The 21012-nt window shown below is 33.3% G+C and overlaps 1 protein-coding gene across 1 annotated transcript in view; it reads left to right on the top strand.

Moving 5' to 3' along the window:
- The window catches only part of LOC126773515 (adipokinetic hormone/corazonin-related peptide receptor variant I-like), an 84891-nt gene that overhangs the window by 7211 nt on the left and 56668 nt on the right, over nt 1–21012 (top strand). The window contains exon 2 of the mRNA XM_050494464.1: nt 18780–18901. Coding sequence (XP_050350421.1) covers nt 18780–18901 — 122 coding nt within the window. The remainder of the gene's footprint in view (nt 1–18779; nt 18902–21012) is intronic.

Here is a 21012-nt window from a genome sequence, read left to right as displayed (position 1 = left end):
CCACCAACCTGCTGGTTTCTTCCTAATATTTTTTCCGATAATGTAAAAATCAATTTAATAAAATCACGTGAATGTATGAATAACATAAAAATTTAACAATGTTCTATAATAATGAAATTGATTAATTGTAAAGTATAAAAAAGTAGCCTGTAAATGTTGCACTGCTGGGCCAAGAACATTCCTTTATTTAGGAGACGGATTGAAACTTACTCCACGCTGCTGCTATGCAGGTTGGTGGATACACTGAATATTCGCCTCATGCAGGAATTCTTACGATATTTTCTATCACCGACGAGTACAAAATCAATTATAAATAGGCAATTAAACATGTAAAAATTAGTAGTTGTTGCTCAGGTTTGAACTCAAAATCATCGGTTAGGAATTCAAAACTCAATTCTACTGACCATCACGGCATTGATGGATTGACCGATTTGAAGCTAAACTAAAACAAACGCAGAAATAATCAAAAAAGTTTTACAACCGAACAATGAAAATACATAAAAAATAATATATATAAACGAATTGAGGACCTCCTTCTTTTTTTGAACTTGTCAAAAACATAAGTAACAGAAACAGCCTGTAAACGTCCCATTGCTGGGCTAAGGCCTTTTCTCCCTTTTGAGAAGAAGGTTTTGGAGCGTATTCCACCACGCTGCTCTAATGCGGGTTTTAAAAACATTTTAATAAAATAAACCTTATTTAGTTAGTTAATGAAAATATATAATGAAAATGAAAATGAAAAAATAGTTTATTCTTTATCAAGTTGTACATAGCATATAAAGGTTGGGACCCTCTAGTGAGTATAATATAATACTCGTGACAAAAGGACCCGCTCTTCCATAACATACAATTCTGTCCATGTTCTTAAAAAGAATAAACAATATCTTACTATATACTAAAACTCACAATCAGTAGGTAAACTAACATTATATCAAAATGAATTTTACTTGTGTGTTTGTGTGTGTGTGTGTGTGTGTGTGTGTGTGTATGTGTGTATGTGAGTGTGTATGAGTAGGTGGGTGTATGTGTAGATTACAGTAGATTAGATTATGTTTTATGAAACAGAATTAATTCGGTGTCATCGTATGTTTTTGTTTTTAACCATTCAAATAATTTCTGTTTGACGTTAAAATATTGTTCGAGATATATGTTTAGAATTTTATTAATTTTATTATAAAGGTAGGCAGAACGTGTTATATATTGGTTGCTAGCAAAAGTAGTCTTAGCACCATACGTTTCAGCAATTTTATGTTTTATTCTTCTGTTTAATGAACTGGATTTAATGAATTTTAATGATTTATGAGCTTTAAGAATGATACGTTGGATATACATTTGTCTGACAGTCAGTATCTGGCTCATTGAATATAGCGTGTCCGTTGAGAAGCGATATGGCTTGAAGTGGATAACTTTTAGCAAAAGCCTTTGCGCTCTCTCAACTTCAATGAACTTAGATTTAGCAGCTCCTCCCCATACAGGAATACAGTATTCCAATATTGACTGCGCCAAAGCTTTATATATTTTAGTTTCGAGTTTTATAGATTAATATTAGTGTAAATCAATAAATGTCACTTTCCTTTTGTATGTTCAGCAATGATGTTACGGGTGAACCGAATGCATTTGAAATTGGAATCGTTTACCCGGGGTTAACATATTCAGGACATGTGTATGTTCACAGCACAGACTAATGAAAATGACTTAACGGCCGGTTGATCTGAATTAAATGCCGAATTGAAATAATATTCAGACGTTAATATAATATATTCTATACTTGCTACCTTCTGACTTCACACGGGTATAATAAGGGTCTGTATGAAGCGTTAATATCCTAATATATATAACGCTATTGTTCTTCGCGGCGCACGCCAGTAAAGCTCTGATTCAGCATGATTATTTCTGACATCTTCAAAATGGCCATATTTTTGAGAACTCGAGTGCGAAGTTGTTTGTGTTATAATGCTGTGCTTCGAAACGCCTGACCTGACCTTATTTATGACTACGTAGGATTGCCTTCGTATGAACTATAAAAAAGTATATAAAGGCGAGTAATTGAAGTTGAATATTTGGTAGAAACTTGCATAAGCAGGAATTTTTGAAATTCATATCCAATTTATTTGAAAATGTTGATTTTGAATAGTCTTCGAAACTTTTTCCGTATAAGACGAAAAGGGCTTTGGTTTTTTATATAAACCGGTAAAGCAAATGACTCCACTCCACCTGATGGTAAGTAGTAGTAGAGTCCAAACGCGACAACATCCAGTACAGTCGGAAATAATGTTCTGCACTAACCGCCCCCGCTTTGCCGGCCCGCAAGATGCCTTCTTAGTAAGGATAAGTCGTTTGTTTTTTTTTATTAATTTTATTTATTTAACGCCATATAATACTTAGATCGTTGTCAAATATTTATATTTCATTGGTTAAAAAGCAGCACGTATTATTAAATTCAAACCGGAACACGACAATACCAAGTACTGCTATTTTGCGGTAGAACATCTAATGAGTAGGTACCCAGGCGAGCTTGCACAAAGCCCTACCACCAGTTACTAGAACAACAATATCATTGGCATGACTTACGTGACCATCTTCATATAATTATATAATATAATTATATTATATCCATGGCTAAAACATCAGCAAAATTGCAAATTAAAGACACAACGTAAGCATGGGCGATATAAATCGTATATAGATACAATATCTATATAATGGTATCTATGTATTGGAGAACACAGTATATTCAGATATCCGCTGATATTGGTGTATACTGTATACCCGATATCGTTGTAAATATAAATTTTCATTATTAAAAAATGGGTAAATAATTTTGTAGCTGACTTACCATTAGTTTTTCTTTAATAAAGCCGATATCGATATTTTTTTTTGACATATCAAACACCTATCTTGATATTTAGAAAATATCTATAAATCGAAAAACTGATATTTTTAAAAATATCAACAGTTCTAAACGCGAATCGTTTTTATGTATATAGTATACATATTTAAACAGTTGTACCGGTAGCAAGCCCATTTAACCGTGTCATTTTTTTTTAACTCAAATTTAAAATAGTCCCTCCCGATTCTCACCCGACGCAAAGCTGCCCATAATGCATTTCCACGCTGTAAACCATGTTCATAAATCAATACGAGACTTAATATAATAAAAATCTATATTGAACAACATATTCAAATTAAAGTTAAGTTTAGTTTTTCTGTCAAATTTGTTCACGATTTTGGTAACGTTTGCTTGGAAAGCGCTCGGTTCGCAACTTTCTTATATATCCAAGACTACGCTTCAACATTAAACTAAGCTTATATCTTGATATCCATTTGAAACGAGGAATAAGATGAAGTATAGTCTTATTGTTCGTGATATTCTAATCTTAGTATTTAGTTGAAGGAAGTTGCGATTAAGTTGCTATTAAGTTATAACATGCTCTCAATTTCTCATGATGCGGTGACCTGTTTAATGCACGGACAGAATTCATGATATTGCTTTCATCACACAAAGCATAAGTTACGGATATAACATCCCAAAAGGCACAGTGATTAATACGTGATTTTTAATCGAAGATTGCGGATTGGACCCGGACAAGCAACACTGAATTTTCATGTACTTAATATGTGTGTAAGCTCATATCGTGCTTGGCGGTGAAGGAAAATATCGTGAAGAAGAATTATTATTTATAAAGTGTCGGATAAAAATTTGCACCATGTGTATCAAGTCACATTGGAGTAGCGTGACCTTTTCATCGGCTGAGATGGCCTTAATAAAATTTGATGACTTCCGCGGTTAAGAGCCGAGATGGCCCAGTGGTAAAAACGCGTAAATCTTAATCGATGATCGTGGGTTCAAGCCCGGGCAAGCACCACTGAATTTTCATGTGCTTAATTTGTGATTATAATTCATCTCGTGCTGTATGGTGAAGGAAAACATCGTGAGGAAAACATCGTGAGGAAACCTACATGTGTCTAATTTCACTGAAATTCTGCCACATGTGTATTCCACCAACCCGCATTGGAGCAGCGTGGTGGAATAACCTCCAAACCTTCTCCTCAAAAAGAGGAGAGGAGGCCTTTAGCCCAGCAGTGGGACATTCACAGGCTGTTACGGTATGGTATCAAAAAATTGTACCTACAATTTTGTGATACCACAATGAGTGAGCTAGTGTAAATATAAGCACAATACATAACATCTTAGTTCCTAAGGTTGGTGGCGCATTGGCTATGTAAACGATGGTTAAAATTCTTACAATGCCAATATCTATGGGCGTTGGTGACCATTTACCATCTGGTGGCCCATATGCTATTCTAAATTACAAACTGAAAGCAAATTAAAAACAAGTCGAACTGACTATTAAAGTAAATGTAAATTAATGTAATATCTGACTACTCAAAAGTCTCCTCTTCTCTTGGGAAAGAAGGGTTGCAGATGCAGCGTTGTGAAATAAGCTCCTTATTTCACAACGCTGCATCAATGCGGGCTGGTGAATACACATTTTTTTGGAATTTCACCTGACATACGCATCCCGCGTGGTATTTTCCTAAAAATTAAGCACACGAAAAACTCACGGGGCTTTATAGGATTTGAACCCGTAGTCTTCGGTTACGACTCACGCATTTTAGCATAATATGTATATATATATATATATATATATATATATATATATATATATATATATAATATATAACACAATATATAATACCTTCTAGTTATACTTCTAGTTGATCTTTTCGAATATAACTTTCTTATTAGATCATCGAATTTCACGAGATCAAAGTTTTTTTTTCAAGTTGTTATACATGATCTGAACAACGAACTCTTCCTCTTAAGTATTATCTTACATTAGATGTCAAAAACTGAACACACGTAAGATGATCCACATTCCATTTAGCCACTACACGAATAAAATACGACCAAAGTATATTTATGTACGAATAAGATGTTTTTTTGTTAGCTTGAAATATTCAGAAAGGGAATATATTTATTTGGTGTTTAACTAATACTTTATATAAATATATTTATACATATGGGAAATAAAATGGTATGTATAGAAATGGACTATCTATCCCATTTTGTAGTCAAAAGTGTTAGTATAATTATTAAATTTATCCACGTAATATATTTATGCAACTAATCCGTAACAAAACCACAAATTAAAATATAAATATAAAGTTCCAATATTGCATCGTACGTTTTAATGATAAAGTAAGCCCACTGATATAAAATTAATTGAATTATGTTTGTATTACTGGGTAACCTCAAACACGGCAGGACAGTCTTATGACGTCACGTGGAGAGGGGTCCACTGGCACTTTTTTCTCCCTTGTATTGCGCTATATATATTATGATAATAAGAAATATATTAATGTTCTTAGGTATTTATTTATTAATTTTCTTAAATAATAAATATCAATATCGACATTTTGTATTTGCCTGACTTTTCATGTCGGACACATTTTATATTAATAATTAAGACATTATAATATTTAGTTAATTTTTTTATTATAAAATATTGCGTAATAAGTATTTTAGACATGCGTTAATCCCACGTGTATACGTCACAGAACTGTATCTTTATAAGCGTTATATTTAACTAATTAAACTTTTCGCACGCAATGTCCTCGCTACGGCGGCCAATCTCAAGAGAGATTAGCTAACTGCGCAGGACATAATATTATAGTGGAAATGTATGAGCAAACATTCCACCTCTCTATTCTCTCACTCTAATAATCCGATGGGATGGAAAACCGACACGGCCGCGAAAGTTCAGGCGCAACACCAACTACCTTACGTGCTTTCCGCGGAACGATAGGAAATTTTCGAAAGAAAGATCTATAAACTTTTCACTGGCCCGATCTGGTTTGAACCCAGGACCCGTAGCCTTATACCACAAGGCCAACGAGGCAATTATTTTTCGCACGTGTAAGTATAGTTAGTATAGAAAGAAATAGTAATAATAATAAAAATAAAATGGCCATTCTCAACGGTTTGATGATGGTACGGAGACTAAAGACCGATCCCAACCGAACCTACTAGAAATTATTTAAATTAATAATATTAAACATAATATACAATATGCCATGGTTGGAAATTAAATCCAATCTTTACTACCTAACTTAACTACCTTTGTTTGAAATCTTTTCCGACATAGGTTTGTCCAATTCGATTTAGATTACTTCAATCAGCATGTCAGATGCTAACAAGACAGTGTATTGGTCGATGGGCAAATGGGTTACCTGATGTTAAGAGGTCACCACCGTCCATGGACATTGGCGATGTAAGAAATATTAACCATTCCCTACATCGCCAATGCGTCACCAACCTTGGGAATGAAGATGTTATGTCCCTTGTGCCTGTAGTTACACTGGCTCACTCATCCTTCAAATCGGAAGGCAACAATGCTAAGTATTGCTGTTTAACGGTAGAATATCTGATGAGTGGGTTGTATCTAGCCAAGCGGACTTGCACCTAGTAAAATGTCAAGCTTAAAGAATCGATACAGGGAAACTGCTTAGGAAAATACTTCTCTTGACGTATTATCCTGAATCAAACAACCATTTTTATTTTGTTATCTGAGTAAAGCATTTACACAAAACAAATGTAATATTTTAACATGTACAAACCGATATGAACAAATTCGAATAAATGAAACGTCAGCGATGAACTGAATTTATATAAATGTCATTTAAATTTCAATTGTGTTATTATCAACATAATTGATCAAATTAAAAGTAAATAGGCAATGTATGAATTTAAATTATTGTCACTCGTAACAGTATTTGTTTATAATGAAAATATTAATGTATATTCATTGAATTCACACTAAACTCAACTTCAGTATTAAATGTAAACATCACACATTCAAGTTAATTTGTGATTTAAAATATTAATATTAGCTTTGGCAGCTTATAAATAAATCTGATGTTAAGAAATTTCATTAATAAGGCGAGTTTTTCCTGAAAGAATAGCTTTGAGTTAGAATTTGTTTATATATAAATTATAATTCACTTACATTAAGTTTAATAAATTGAAGAGCCAAGATGGCCAAGTGGTTAGAACGATGTATCTTAACTGATAATCGCGGGTTCAAACTTAGACAAGTACCCCTGATTTTCTATGTCAATAATTTGTGTTTTAAATCCATACCGTGCTCGAAGACGAAGGAAAACATTTTGAAGAACGCTTCGTGTGTCTAATTTCACTAAAATTCTGTCATATGTGTATCCATTACTGGAACATTAGTGAAATAAACTTCAAACTTAGTAACAGCCTGTTAATGTCCTACTGCTGGGCTAAGGCCTCCTCTCCCTTTTGAGGAGAAGGTTTTGGAGCTTATTCCACCACGCTGCTCCAATGCGGGTTTGTAGAATACACATGTAGCAGAATTTCAATGAAATTAGACACACGCAGGTTTCCTCACAATGTTTTCCTTCACCGTCAAGCACGAGATGAATTATAAACACAAATTAAGGAAACGAAAATACAGTGATGCTTGCCCGGGTTTGAACCCACGATCATCGGTTAAGATTCACGCGTTCTAACCACTAGGGTATCTCGGCTTCAGAAACTTCAAACCTTCTCCTCAAATGTAGAGGGCGTCCTAACCCAGCTGTGGGACAATCACAGGCTTCTTCTATTTAATCAACATAATAAAGAAATTAAGGTTCTGGGAGAAATAACCGATTTATTAGCTCGCCGATGCTTCTTGGAATATACATTCCGAATCGATTGTAACTTTAAATTTAAATTAATTTTGTTAAATGATTTTGTTTGTCAGAACGTATTAGCTATATAAATGAGTTTGCGTTATATGTTTTCATATTTGCATAAAATAAATCATAAAATATATTGATATGACAGTGAATATTTGTATTTGTGCTGAAAAAAAAATTAGAATAAAATATAAGAAAATACGATGGGTTGGCGGTATTTGAAAATATTATTGTCTTTGAATTTTATCTATAGTAATATTACGGTTGGTGACCTTGTCTTCCGCTTTGAAGGGTAAGCGATCCATTGTAACAAGAAACACAAGGGAGACGAAAACCTTAAAATTGATGACGCATTGATATCCCTGAGGATGGTTAATATTTCTTAGCTCCAATGTCTGTAGACGTTGAGGGACACATACTATCAGATGGCCCATTTTCCATATTACTTATTAGCTAGCCTATTTTAAATTAATAGTAAAACGCATTATTTTTTTACTTCTTTTTGTGTTCCCTATTTAAGTATAGTTTGTAGTCAAATCAACAGATTTTTTATGTTGAAGAGCGAGGACTCCTATCACACGTTTTCAATAACATAGAGGCTCTCGACTTAAGATCAGAAAATAAACGATTTTTACTATTTCTTTCTATTAATAAAAAAGAAAACAAAAACTATAAATACTGATGTATCCAGGCACATAACATCTTAGTTCCCAAGGTTGGTGGCGCATTGGTGATGTAAGCGATGGTTAACATTTCTTACAATGCCAATGTCTACGGGCGTTGGTGACCACTTATTTATTATGTATTTTTTTATTTATAGAATAGGAAGGCTCGTCCGAGCCTTCCTATTGTCACAGGTGTAGTTTTTCTCGGGGAATTTTACTGTTCAAATTATCCCCTGTCAGCTCCAGTAAGCGTTTTCATCACGAACCAGTCTCTACATATAGCATTTTTGATTTTGAAATTTAATAGTTGGAAACTACTAGTCCAATTTTATTAAATTATATAATACTTTGAATTGATGTTACATTACATTACATTATACTCCGGTTTTATGATTATAATAATAATAATAACAATATTGATGTCCTTCCGGACTGATTTCGCTCACGGCGGCTAATCTCACGAGAGATCAGCCAACTGCGCAGGATATTCCCTAACTCTCATAATCCGACGGAATGGCTATTCGACACGACTGGAAAGAATTTAGGCGCAGGACCAACGGCTTTACGTGGTAGTCCAACTTCCAGACTCCGGGCTGCTACTGTGAAATTTCGACAAAAAAATCCAATAACTTATTGGCCCGACCTGGGATTTGAATCCAGGATATCCGGGTCTGCGACCTTACATCTAGCCACTAGACTAACGAGATATGAATGAAATTATATAATTATTACTCGAAAAAAATCGCGGAACACATGTTGTTTAGCATGAAATTGTAACCTCTATCTCATCGCGTGTTTAATAACAGAACGGTATTCATAACGCTAGTACGTCTAGTATTTCATTATTCATTTATTCGTATTCAAATCGGTCAATGAATTGCTTCATTTATTTGGGGTATAATTGTTTTTTCAATAAGTCTGCTGCAAGTCATCAGTTGATAATGATGATGACCCCTTGACCAATCCTTCACCACCATTCTGAACAGAGACTAGCAGAAAATATTATAATGTACATACACACACTTGGCACAGTACATACACTTGGTCGCAAACATAAGTGCATTCTATAGTGCCTGATAGGACGCGAAAAAAAGGTAATATGAATTTTAATGTAATTAAAACGAAATTTTCTGACTCAAAAGAAAAAATCAGAAGATCTAGTACTCATAACTCACCAGAATAAATTCAAAGCTCACCGCGGAAGTCAGTAAAGTACAGCTAGGCTAAGGCCTCCTCTCCCTTTTTGAGGAGAAGGTATGGAGCTTATTCAACCACGCTGGTCCAATGCGGGTTGGTAGAATACACATGTGACAGAATTTCAGTGAAATTAGACACATTCAGGTTTCCTCACGATGTTTTCCTTCACCGTATAGCATGAGATGAATTATAATCACAAATTAAGCACATGAAAATTCAGTGGTGCTTGCCCGGGTTTGAATCCACGTTCATCGCTTAAGATTCACGCGTCACCACTGGGCCATCTCGGCTCTTAACCACTGAAGTCATCAAATTTTATTAAGTGATATACGATATTTATTTACACTTTAATATCCAACATTTCGTCAATATTGACGATATTCAATATTATATATTTTTTTGTGTCATATTGTTTTAAATAATCTAAAAAATACGGAATAGTTCTGTTTAAGGCCTTAAATATATACAAAAAAAAAATTAACAATAATTACTGTACAAATCGTGACCGCGTGGAATGGTGGCAAGAATACTAGCTATACTAGCAGCATATCATTTTTAAATATAACTAAATATTTATATTTAAAACATAAAAAAAATAGTAATGTGAAAAAGCATTGTCAATTTTTTTCCCGTAGTCCTCGTGTTTCAAAAGCGCCGCAACGACTGATTGAAGAAACAAATATATGTTTAAAGTACACGTGACATGCAACAGGAGATATTGAATTTACTATAAAACAAATCCTCCATTTTGACTGTCTCACATTTATACGTTAGCGTCTCCGATATATAAATATCAACAACATACAAAAAAATATAAAAAGTCGATTTTAAGCATAATTTTTGAATTTATTTGAAGCTTTTCAAGTACGTATCCTTCGAGTGACAATACAATAATTTAGTACAATAGAAATGATTTAGTGAATAAAATGTAATCAAATATTCAATGTAAAAATAGTAAATCTTGAGTTTGGGCTTATTCGATTTGTTGTGACGAGTTCCATACGATATATTAATCATTAATATCCATTGATAAAAGCGTCTTTACTTCAAAGTAATATTTCCATTATTTTTAGTAATATTTTTTCACTGATTAAGTGTACTTCGTTTAACTTTCAATTTTGTATTTCGCCATGAATTAATGTTACAAAAAAATTTCAATGTACTTAAAATCCAATAAGTATGCATTGCAAGCAACCTGCGTACAAAGCGCTCCGAACATATCATACATCGCTATGTACTAAGCAAGTAACATGCTGCGATCCTAGCGAACAGTTTCCAAGAAGCGAATTTATATTCATAGTCAATCGAATATCAAATCTAAACCACATCCTAGTCAAAAGCTTAGAACTGTGTGCCTAGTGTGATTTTTTTTACCTATCAAATATATATCGTTGTCGTTAATTGCGATTTATATGCAATTTTGATTATTGTTCCTAAATGACGCTGTTTTCATTCAATACAATGAATATATAAAAAAAAACTCGTCATAGATTGATTTTATCGATCAAAAAAAGTGAAGTTAGAAATGTCACATATATCATAGGTTTCTAGCAATATACAGATTTCATAAAATGACAGGTACATTGGCTCTGTAAGAAATGTAACAATTCTTTCCATCAAAAATGCGACACCAATCTTGGAAACCAAGATGTTATGGCCCCTGCGCATGTAGTGTCACTGGCGCACTCACTTCAAACCGGAACACAGTGATACTAAATATTGGTGTTTGTCGGTAGAATATGTGATGATATATCCAACATCATAGTAACTCCAGACCTTGGAACACCGTCGTAAGGTTGCCTGTCTGTTGGTTTTAACAGGTTGTTAGTGTGTAGTGTAAGTATTATACAAAATTTCATTTATCTTTTCATTAGCATAGATTTTAAACAATATTCCCATTATTACATAGGAAGCAAGGAACTGACTAAAATAATAAATATGTATTAGAGTTAAAAAACAAGCTTAAAGCAAAACAACCGTGAACTGCTCAAACATCTTGGCAACTTTTGTGTTGCCAAGATGTTTGCTTTTAATTGATGTATTCACAAAGCAGCTAAGTTAAATTTTATGTATGTTTCTCTTTATTTTAAAAAGTATATTATAAAAGTTTCAAGATTATTCGAACAATTGTAATATTTCACTTGCATTAATTAATGTTACATAAACTTAACATGAAAATGAGAATTAATATAATATTTTGATATTGTTCTATATTTAGAAAATATAGAACAATTCTTAGTTTATTCTTTGTTTGTTTGACACTTTGTACAATCTGAACATTCTTAATTTAACAATGTTATTGATCTTATAATAATAATAATGTCCTTCAGACCGATTACGGCCACGGCGGCCAATCTCAAGAGAGATTAGCCAACTACGCAGGAGATATTATAGTGCACAAGTGTGTGCGCAAACGCAGGTGCACTATCATTCCCTAACTCTCATAATCCGATGGGACGGAAATCCGACACGACCAGAAAGAGTTCAGGCGCAAGACCAACGGCTTTACGTGCTTTCCGAGGCATGGTAGTGTACACCTCTGGGTCTGCGGCCTTATATCAAGCCACAAGACCAATGAGGCAGTCAAATTGATCTTACAATCTTTTTGAGATTAATAGATAAATCGACACCGTTTGTTCGATGAAAGTTCGACCACGAAAGTTAGCACTCATTTTAGTATCTATTATATACTTTATTGTAATTCGCAACTAGATGGCGCTGCAATGAATCAATTTCTATAACGATTGTATGACAATTGGTATTTAAAAACAGCCAGGACAACATAAGCCGGGTTTTGCTAGTAATATAAAAAAATAAATATTGCCATAAGCGGCAATAATATATAATAAACATTATATAGGACTTTGTGTAAACCCATCTGAGTAGGTCATACTTAGTATTGTTGTATTGCGGGTAAATAAGCCAGTATATCTACAGGCACAAGGAACATGACATCTTAGTTCCCAAGGTTGGTGGCGCAATGGCAATATCTTTCACATTAGTTGTGGTTAGTAATTTTTTACTGTACCATGTCTGTGGGCGGTGGTGAGCATTCACCATCAGATGATGCATTTGTCCGTCCGCCTAACTATTTTATTATTTTTTAAATGTTAGAATTAATATAAAATAAAAAGCACATTAAAGAGTCAGCTTGATTGGACTTAAGTCCGGTTCACAAGCTCTATAAAAGATGTATTCTACTCTACTTTGACTTTTAAATTTTATTTATTACGGTAAATTTTTCGTAAAGCTAAGTTATGCCTTTAGAAGTTCAAATGTTTGATATCATAAATCTTTTTGAAATCCAATATTAAAATGCAGAAAATTCAAGTACGAGGACTTTGTACAGACTTTAAAATATTAATAAAAAGATTATTTTCGTTATTTAAACTTCGAATGTCAAGTTTCAGGTTCATTTGGATTTAAATGAAAATTTTTATTTGTAGTTTCTCAGATAAATAAAATGTTAATTTCGTGATGACAGACGAGGTGAAAGTAACTCGTTTGATCCATATCATTTAATTTAACGTTTAGTTAAAGACGAAATAAGAATAAAAAACTTAAGTTTTGAATTTGACTTCATTTCCAGGATTAAATATCAGTACCAGTACCAAGGTGACCGAGCCTCGCTTTGTTCTATTTTTTTTTTGTGAAATTGTAGGCCTTTTCAAATGAGACCTTTATAGATAAACTTAATAAGCAAAACCTTATCTAAACAATATTTAAGCTAAATCTATAGAGCTGTTTCCATGGTCTACGAAATATTTATATTCTTAAAAATCTTCGACCGAATGTATCAGTTCCTTGTGCCGAAATATATTTAAAAAAAGAAAAGTGCGTCATCGCCCGTCATAGAGAAAGAATATTACTTTTGGCGCGAAGTTTGGGTGCTTCGAATATACAATAACTTTTTTTTTCTTTATATAATTTAGGGACTTTTGTCCTACACAGGCACGTCAGTCCCATTGTCCCTTCTATATTTTGTAACATCACTTATTTAAATAATACTGCTTTCTATTAGATAAAATTCCAAGAGCATCCTAGCAGATTCTGATAAAGGATCTGATAGAATGCTTTGAACTAATCCAACATCGAACAAACATACTTTTAAATTATTTAAGAGTAACTTCCTCTGATTCTGTGCCTTGACACATTCCATCAACAAGTGATGTAGATCATCAATACGTCCACATCTATCACAATTAGGAGAATCAATTTTTTTCCTAAAGAAACTAAAGCTTTTTGATCTCAGACATGAGCTGAAATAATATAATAATATAACCTCTTTATTTTATAACTATTAAACCATACCTTATGTGAAAAGGCTCACTTTGAATCGTTCGATACCAAATTCCCTTATTTTTAGATATTTCATCGAAATACTCTTTCCAATTACCATAAATCTCTTTTTTGTACTTAATTAAAACTTCAGCATAATCTGGTTGTTTATTAATTACCCTTCCTGATAAAATTGCTTCTTTTGCTAAACGGTCAGCCTCCTCATTACCATTGATGCCTAAATGAGACGGAATCCAAGGTAAAATTACATTAACATTATTACACTGAAATTGGTGCAATTTGCTTAATATATTGTATGCTATGGGTAATCCTCTTCGCCCTAAAATACATCGATTGAGGTGGAGTAATGCACTTTTCCGTAACAGCCTGTGAATGTCCCACTGCTGGACTAAAGGCCTCCTCTCCTCTTTTTGAGGAGAAGGTATTGGAGCTTATTCCACCACACTGCTCCAATGCGGGTTGGTGGAATACACATGTGGCAGATTTCAGTGAAATTAGACACATGCAGGTTTCCTCACGATGTTTTCCTTCACCGTAAAGCACGAGATGAATTATAATCACAAATTAAGCACATAAAAATTCAGTGGTGCTTGCCCGGGTTTGAACCCACTATCATCGGTTAAGATTCACGCGTTCTTACCACTGGGTCATCTGGCTTTTTTGTCTGTAAGTAATGCACTTTTACTGTCTGTTAATAAAACGAAATGTTGTAAGCCCATAAACCGAATATATGTTAGTGCTTTTGAAATAACCAGCAATTATATTGACATTGTGGACAAAAGATTAATGTTTATTCTGTTTTTTTTTCTTTAAAATTTCTTATTGGAACATGGAACGTGACACCAGAACCAACGTGGCACAGTACTACAAAATCTCTATACAATTCAATTAAATCTTCTACTGCCTTAAGTTTAATCGCTTTTACTTCGTAAGATTTTTATTATAAACGACATTAGGTAGTTTATGCTTAATAAAACTTTGTGAATTTATTCTCGACATCCACGTATCTAATAAAAACAATTCAAGTGTATTACTACTAGCTATATTATTATCTTTTGTCTCTAAAAATCTGGATGCTAATAAAGGTTTCCTTTTTTTTTGTCTATAATTGTCAGAACAAAGTGTACCTAATTCATTTAAAAGATCTATTGTGACATTGTTTGAGCAAGATTGCACTTTTAAACAGTATTTGTTTGCGAAAAATTGCCTTCTTGTGAATTATGGGGGAATACTTAACTCGCTCTCCATTACATGAATAGGAGTAATTTTTATAAATATAATAGGGGTCTACTATTCTAAGACTGGTTTTGAATTTTTTCGAGTTCAGATAAATTAACTTTACTACTATTGTCACAAATACAACTGCCGTAATCTATTCTAGACCGTATTAAGCATATGTAAATTTTACGTAGGTTATTTGGATGCATCCCCCAACCTGACCCCGCTAAACTTTTTAAAAATATTTATAAATTTAGATATTCTATTAATAGTTTCATTTATGTGATTTGTCCACCGAAGTGATCTGTCAAGCCATATTCCCAAATATTTCAGATTTTCCACCTGCTGTAATTGTACTCCTATAACTTTCAAGGAAATAGTTTGTCGTCTATGACTTCTACTAAAGAAACATATTTTCGACTTTAATGGAGACACTTCTAAATCTAACTAAGTCAAAATTGAAATTATTAAATTTAGGTTTCTATGCATAACGATTTGACATGTTGATAGATTATTTAAACTCATATTTCAGATTTTATGAGTTACGATATTAAAAATAAGAGGTGATATTGGGTCGCCCTTTGCGATAGTAGTCCTTTATTAAGCCACCTGACAAGTTCCTTGTTCCTTGTTTCCATTTTAATTCTTAGCTTTCTCTCACTCAAGAATGACCATAAATAATTACATATTTTAGAACCGATTTGTAACTCATCCAGATGTCTAACCGATTCATACACAGACACGTTATTATAGGCATTTCCAATTTCAAGAAAGGAAGCTACCGTAGGAATATTTTTTGAAAAACCTATCTGGACTTGAGACACTAATCTAGTCAAACAATCTAAGCACGACTGTCCCCTTCTAAGCCCGTTAGTATAAAGTGATAATATTTTATTTTTTCCACGAACTACTCTAAGTGCTTAGCAATTATAATATGGAATATTTTACAAATACACGACATGACTGAAATAGGTCGAAGTTTTGGTTCTACATAGGTAGAATCTCCTTTGGGAATTGGTAAAATTTCGACATTTCACCATTGTTCTGGGATGATGCCCGTAGAAAAAATTCAATTATAAACGACTAACAAATACTCTTTACCGATGTCTGGCAGATTATGAAGCATAGAAAATGAAATATTATCGACATCAGGAGCAGTGTCTTTTTTCTTGAGGCAATTGTTTAACTCGTGTATTGTAAAATCAGATTCCAGGCAATAGTTAGACGAATTAAATTGGGGCGATAATTGCAATAGTCAGGAACAAGGGAACATAATAACTCCTCTTTTTTTTCAGGTAAATGAAAACTTTTTTTGTATTTAAGTCGTTTAACTCAACATATACGTTGCCACATATTTGTTAAGGTTACTGTTCCATCTATGTCACTACAGAATTTTTGCCAATTACTACTTTTGGCTTTTTTTATCATGGTTTAGCTCTCCATTACTTTGTTTTCAATTGAATTAAGATTGCTTGGGATAGGATTCTTTCTAAATTGACTTAGAGCTAATCTACGTTCCGCAACTACTTTAGATAAAGCTGCATTCCAATATTGCTTAGGCGTGAAATTTCTCGTGGGGTCTGTACAAATCTTTGCTTTGGGTATATATATGTCAGCGGCCTTGTTTATTACAGCTTCAAGAAAATCGTACATAATTTGTATATTGCTATCTTAAAGTGTATACCAATAACTGTCAAATATTTCTTTTAGGGTCTAACTATAAGATTTCCAATCAGCTAACTTATATTTTCTTTTTTGTACTAAGTGCAAAGTATCCGTACAGTTAAAATTATAACTAATAATTAAATGGCCGCTGCCTAGACTTTTATTGCTTACATTCCAATTACAATTCACTGTTATATCAGTTGATACAAAGGTAATGTCAGGTGATGATTGTTGAAGAATCCTGTTAACTAATTTTAGCCAGGTTGATTGTCCTTTATTAAGTGCTATGAAGACGTTATCTAATAAAGCATCAAAAAGTTGTGTTCCCCTGACATCCCTCCTATTAGACCAGTTTGAATGATGACCATAAAAATCGCCGCCTATAATTGTTCTATTATTAAATATTTTTTTTTTTTTATATTCGCCGGGAGGGCAAATGACTCTACTCCACCTGTTGGTAAGTGGTAGTAGAGTCCAAACGCGACGACGGCCAGTACAGACGGGAAAAACGTTCTGCACTAGCCGCCTTCGCCTTGCCGGCCCACAAGATGCCTCGTTTGAAGGAACCCGGGTTGTAAGAGGAGGGGAACACGTGAGCTGGTAAGGAATTCCATTTTTTGGAAGTGCGACAAAGAAAGGAGTTGCCAAATTTCTTTGTTCGCGATGGAATTGATGTCACAGTTAGGCGGTGACATCGAAAACCAGCTCGCGTGGACTTAAGAAGGAAGGGGGAAGCAGGAAGGAATTAGGAAAAAATACTATCCCAGTCACTTTGTGAAGTTCGAACAGTACAATTCGACAATAGACAAAAACTACATTTCGTAAAAATTTACAGTTAATCCTAATTAGTTACATCCTAGTATGAATGACTTCCATACCTACATTATTAATCTTTAGTGGTTGTGATGTAACGCAAATAGATTTATGTATAACAATTGCTACTCCACCGTATGAATCTAGTCTGTCATTCCTAAAAATATTGTAGTCTTTAATAAATATTATTGTATATTCACGAAGCCACGTTTCACTAATTGTAGCTATGTGGATATTGTTCTGAATTAATAAAGCATCAAAACGAGTCAATTTAGGGCATAGACACAGTGCATTCCATTGTATAATTTTTTTTTTTTCAATACTGTTACTGTTGGAGGATTATTCCTCCTTCTTAAAGATCTCTGCTCTTTTAAATAAACTTAACTAATACTTTTTCTATTCAATAAATAAAATATTTAGACAAACAAAAACCTTTTCTTCCCACATTTGGTTAGAGCTTAATACAACATTTTTAATCTTGTATTAATATATTGATTTCCCTCCCACTTTTATTTTCAAATCACAAATTATCATTATTTTCCTCTTCATCACTATCGTTAACATTCATCCTCACTTTATTAAACTTATGAGGGTATATTGATAAAATTAGCAAAGCGCAAACAACACGTCCGAACACCGTAACGACTCGCGCGTGTCTGATACAATAACTTGAATTATCATTTTTAGTTACAAAACAAAACCTTGTTAGCATTTAAAATAATTAATGATTGTTTTGTTGATTTGTGTATTTCTTATTATAAAGTCAAATACTTATTTATGTATTCTTTTAAAAAAAGTCATTTACACTTCATTTCCATAACTGTGCCGCTTATCTTTTGTTTATGTAACAACAAAATTATTCCCTTTTCTACTCAAGTAAGTTTTCCTTACTTTGATACGTTTAGGAACTAGTATTAGCATATTTGCGACACATAAAGATGTCTACATCACAGTATCTCACATCAAGTCACGTAACCTACTAAAATAAAAACGCTCTTTGCATCAAAACAGACTATAAAAAAGAAAATAATCCAAAGATACTAGTTCCCTGGCTGGGTTATGCAAAATTTTAACTAACATCCATCTGATAGCCGTTCTTGTCGTTATTTTAAAATAACTTGTCTGCTGCGCTTTTCGTGTTGTGTTCATGTCATCACACTAAATCTGACTAAAGAGTAAGTTAGCTTACTTAATGGTCTCATTTTGTTTCAGATCGGTTGGAAGTACACGAACGCTTGGCTTGTGGGCAATATTCTGTGCAAAGTGCTACTCGTGATGCGAGCTTTTGGCTTGTATTTATCGTCTAATGTGCTTGTGTGCATATCTATCGATAGGTAAGTAATCTAAAACTAACATCTAATAAAATGAAAAATATTCAAGTATCATTAAATCAATGTTAAGTTTTCCACATAACCAGATACCAGATAAATAATTAAAATTATTTGAATCCAATTCAGGCACATCAAAACTCAGATGGATTTGCGCGGTCTTCAATTTACTTCAGACAAAATGATTGCAAGATTATATTGTAATTACTTAATAACAAAAGAATCTTGCAATACATTTTGTGTTTTTATATTCAAAACTAATAGGTTAGATTTTTCTAATTTCGCCAGATAATAGTAGAAAGTACATGTCTATATAACGTTTTAAGAGCATAATAATATTCTGAATAATCCATTAACGAAAAAAATCCTTTGTTGGTTGGATGGTTTTATTAATATTTAAAACTGTTATATAATTTCTTAGACATTGAGTAATATCTACCCCATCTCATAAATACGGCGACCTTGGATTTTGAATATATTAATGTCAATCACACGTAACTGATTTGATTATAATTTCAAAAACAATCTTATTATGTAATTTACAACGTAACTTCCTGGTTAGTCTAAGGGCTAGCTTATAACTGGATTAATCGATAAAAATCTCGAGACGGACCAATAAAGGTTGTTGGTTGACATACCGAGAGGCGTATAAGCGCGTGCGTTTGAAATGTAAAATTTTTCTAGGTTTAGGCGCTCTAAATATTCATCAACTTTGATAATTTGCAAACTGCAAGTTTAAACAATCACTTAAACGAATTTGCATTAATATTATTAGGTACGCTATGTCTTTTTTGTACCCTTAAAACATGTACGAGAAATTTTACGATCGTTATAGTTAAGACGTAAAAACGTAACAAGTAAACAAACAAATAAATAAACAATAAAACAAGTTCACTTTTGCATTTATAACATTAGTTAGGATTAGTAATTGACAATTTCATACATTTAACTTCCCCACCTTTCCGTTATTCATAGCCTTCTCCGTAAGCACCAATAACAGCTTCTGAAATACTCCTCATAGGTAAAACGAATCGTTTCTCGAATATAGTAACCGCTAATATTGTATTTATGTAAAGCGCTTATTTATGTAAAGCGGTTTTAACAGTAATTTTAACTGTATAAAAGTTTACTGGGACGGTTAATTTTCGTAGCAGTTTCGATGAAAACCGAGGTAAATTTGCTTTTACCATTTAATATTTTAATGAAAGTAACGGTGGGGTGTGAAAGCCGGGACGTAACAAGTCATGTGATCGAAATCGTTTGGAGGAGAACTGTCATATTTTAATGGTTGGAGAGGGATGAGTCGGAAGCTCAATTCATTACAGAGAGCGATACAGTTCGACCTTCCAAACGGGACCGTTGGTTCACGCAACTCTGACAGTTATAATATACCTACTTTGTAATTTGTTATTTCTGATTACCTACATAAAAAACAAGAATTATCATCCTGTAACTTTGTGGTTAATTGCCTGAGCTGAACCCTGTACCAGAAGCACCTACCGATGACGAAACTAAACTACCATATAGACTGGGTCCAGGACGTGTCATCAATCCTCCTATTTATACGTTTTCCATAGAACTCACTGAGAACACAGATTACAGTATTTTATGAGAGCACGTAAACCTGTCAGTTCGGATATCGATGACACTTGATGAAATGAGAATAGTTCAACGCATGTGGCGCTGCAGCCACGCGTCTAACCAATAGGAACGTTGCTATTCTGTTTCCTCTATTATGAATGAAGACAATACTCAGACTTATTCAAAAAAAGAAATAAAAAACTAGATAAATCTTGTTTCTAATATTGTGTTGTCTTATAAATAAAAATTGTAGTATAAATTCTACTCAGATATTAATTACAATAATTTTTCGTTAATTATTACCATTGTTAGATATTTGTAGAAATATCTAAAAATAGTTCAAAGAAAACTCTCAATCAACGAGCTCTTAAAAAAGCTTTATATAATATGAATTTTAAAGGCGTCACGTTGACTTCACAATAATACCAACACGATAAGTTAAAAGTATTTGTACGGACAGTATTATGTACTTACTTTGTAACTGCAGGTATTCAATTAAACGTCAACAGTTACGAGCGAAACAAAACTACTTTAAC

Source organism: Nymphalis io, chromosome 14, assembly GCF_905147045.1.
Source record: "Nymphalis io chromosome 14, ilAglIoxx1.1, whole genome shotgun sequence".
In the NCBI taxonomy this organism is placed as follows: Eukaryota; Metazoa; Arthropoda; class Insecta; order Lepidoptera; family Nymphalidae; genus Nymphalis; species Nymphalis io.
This window is presented reverse-complemented; position numbering and strand designations above follow the sequence as displayed.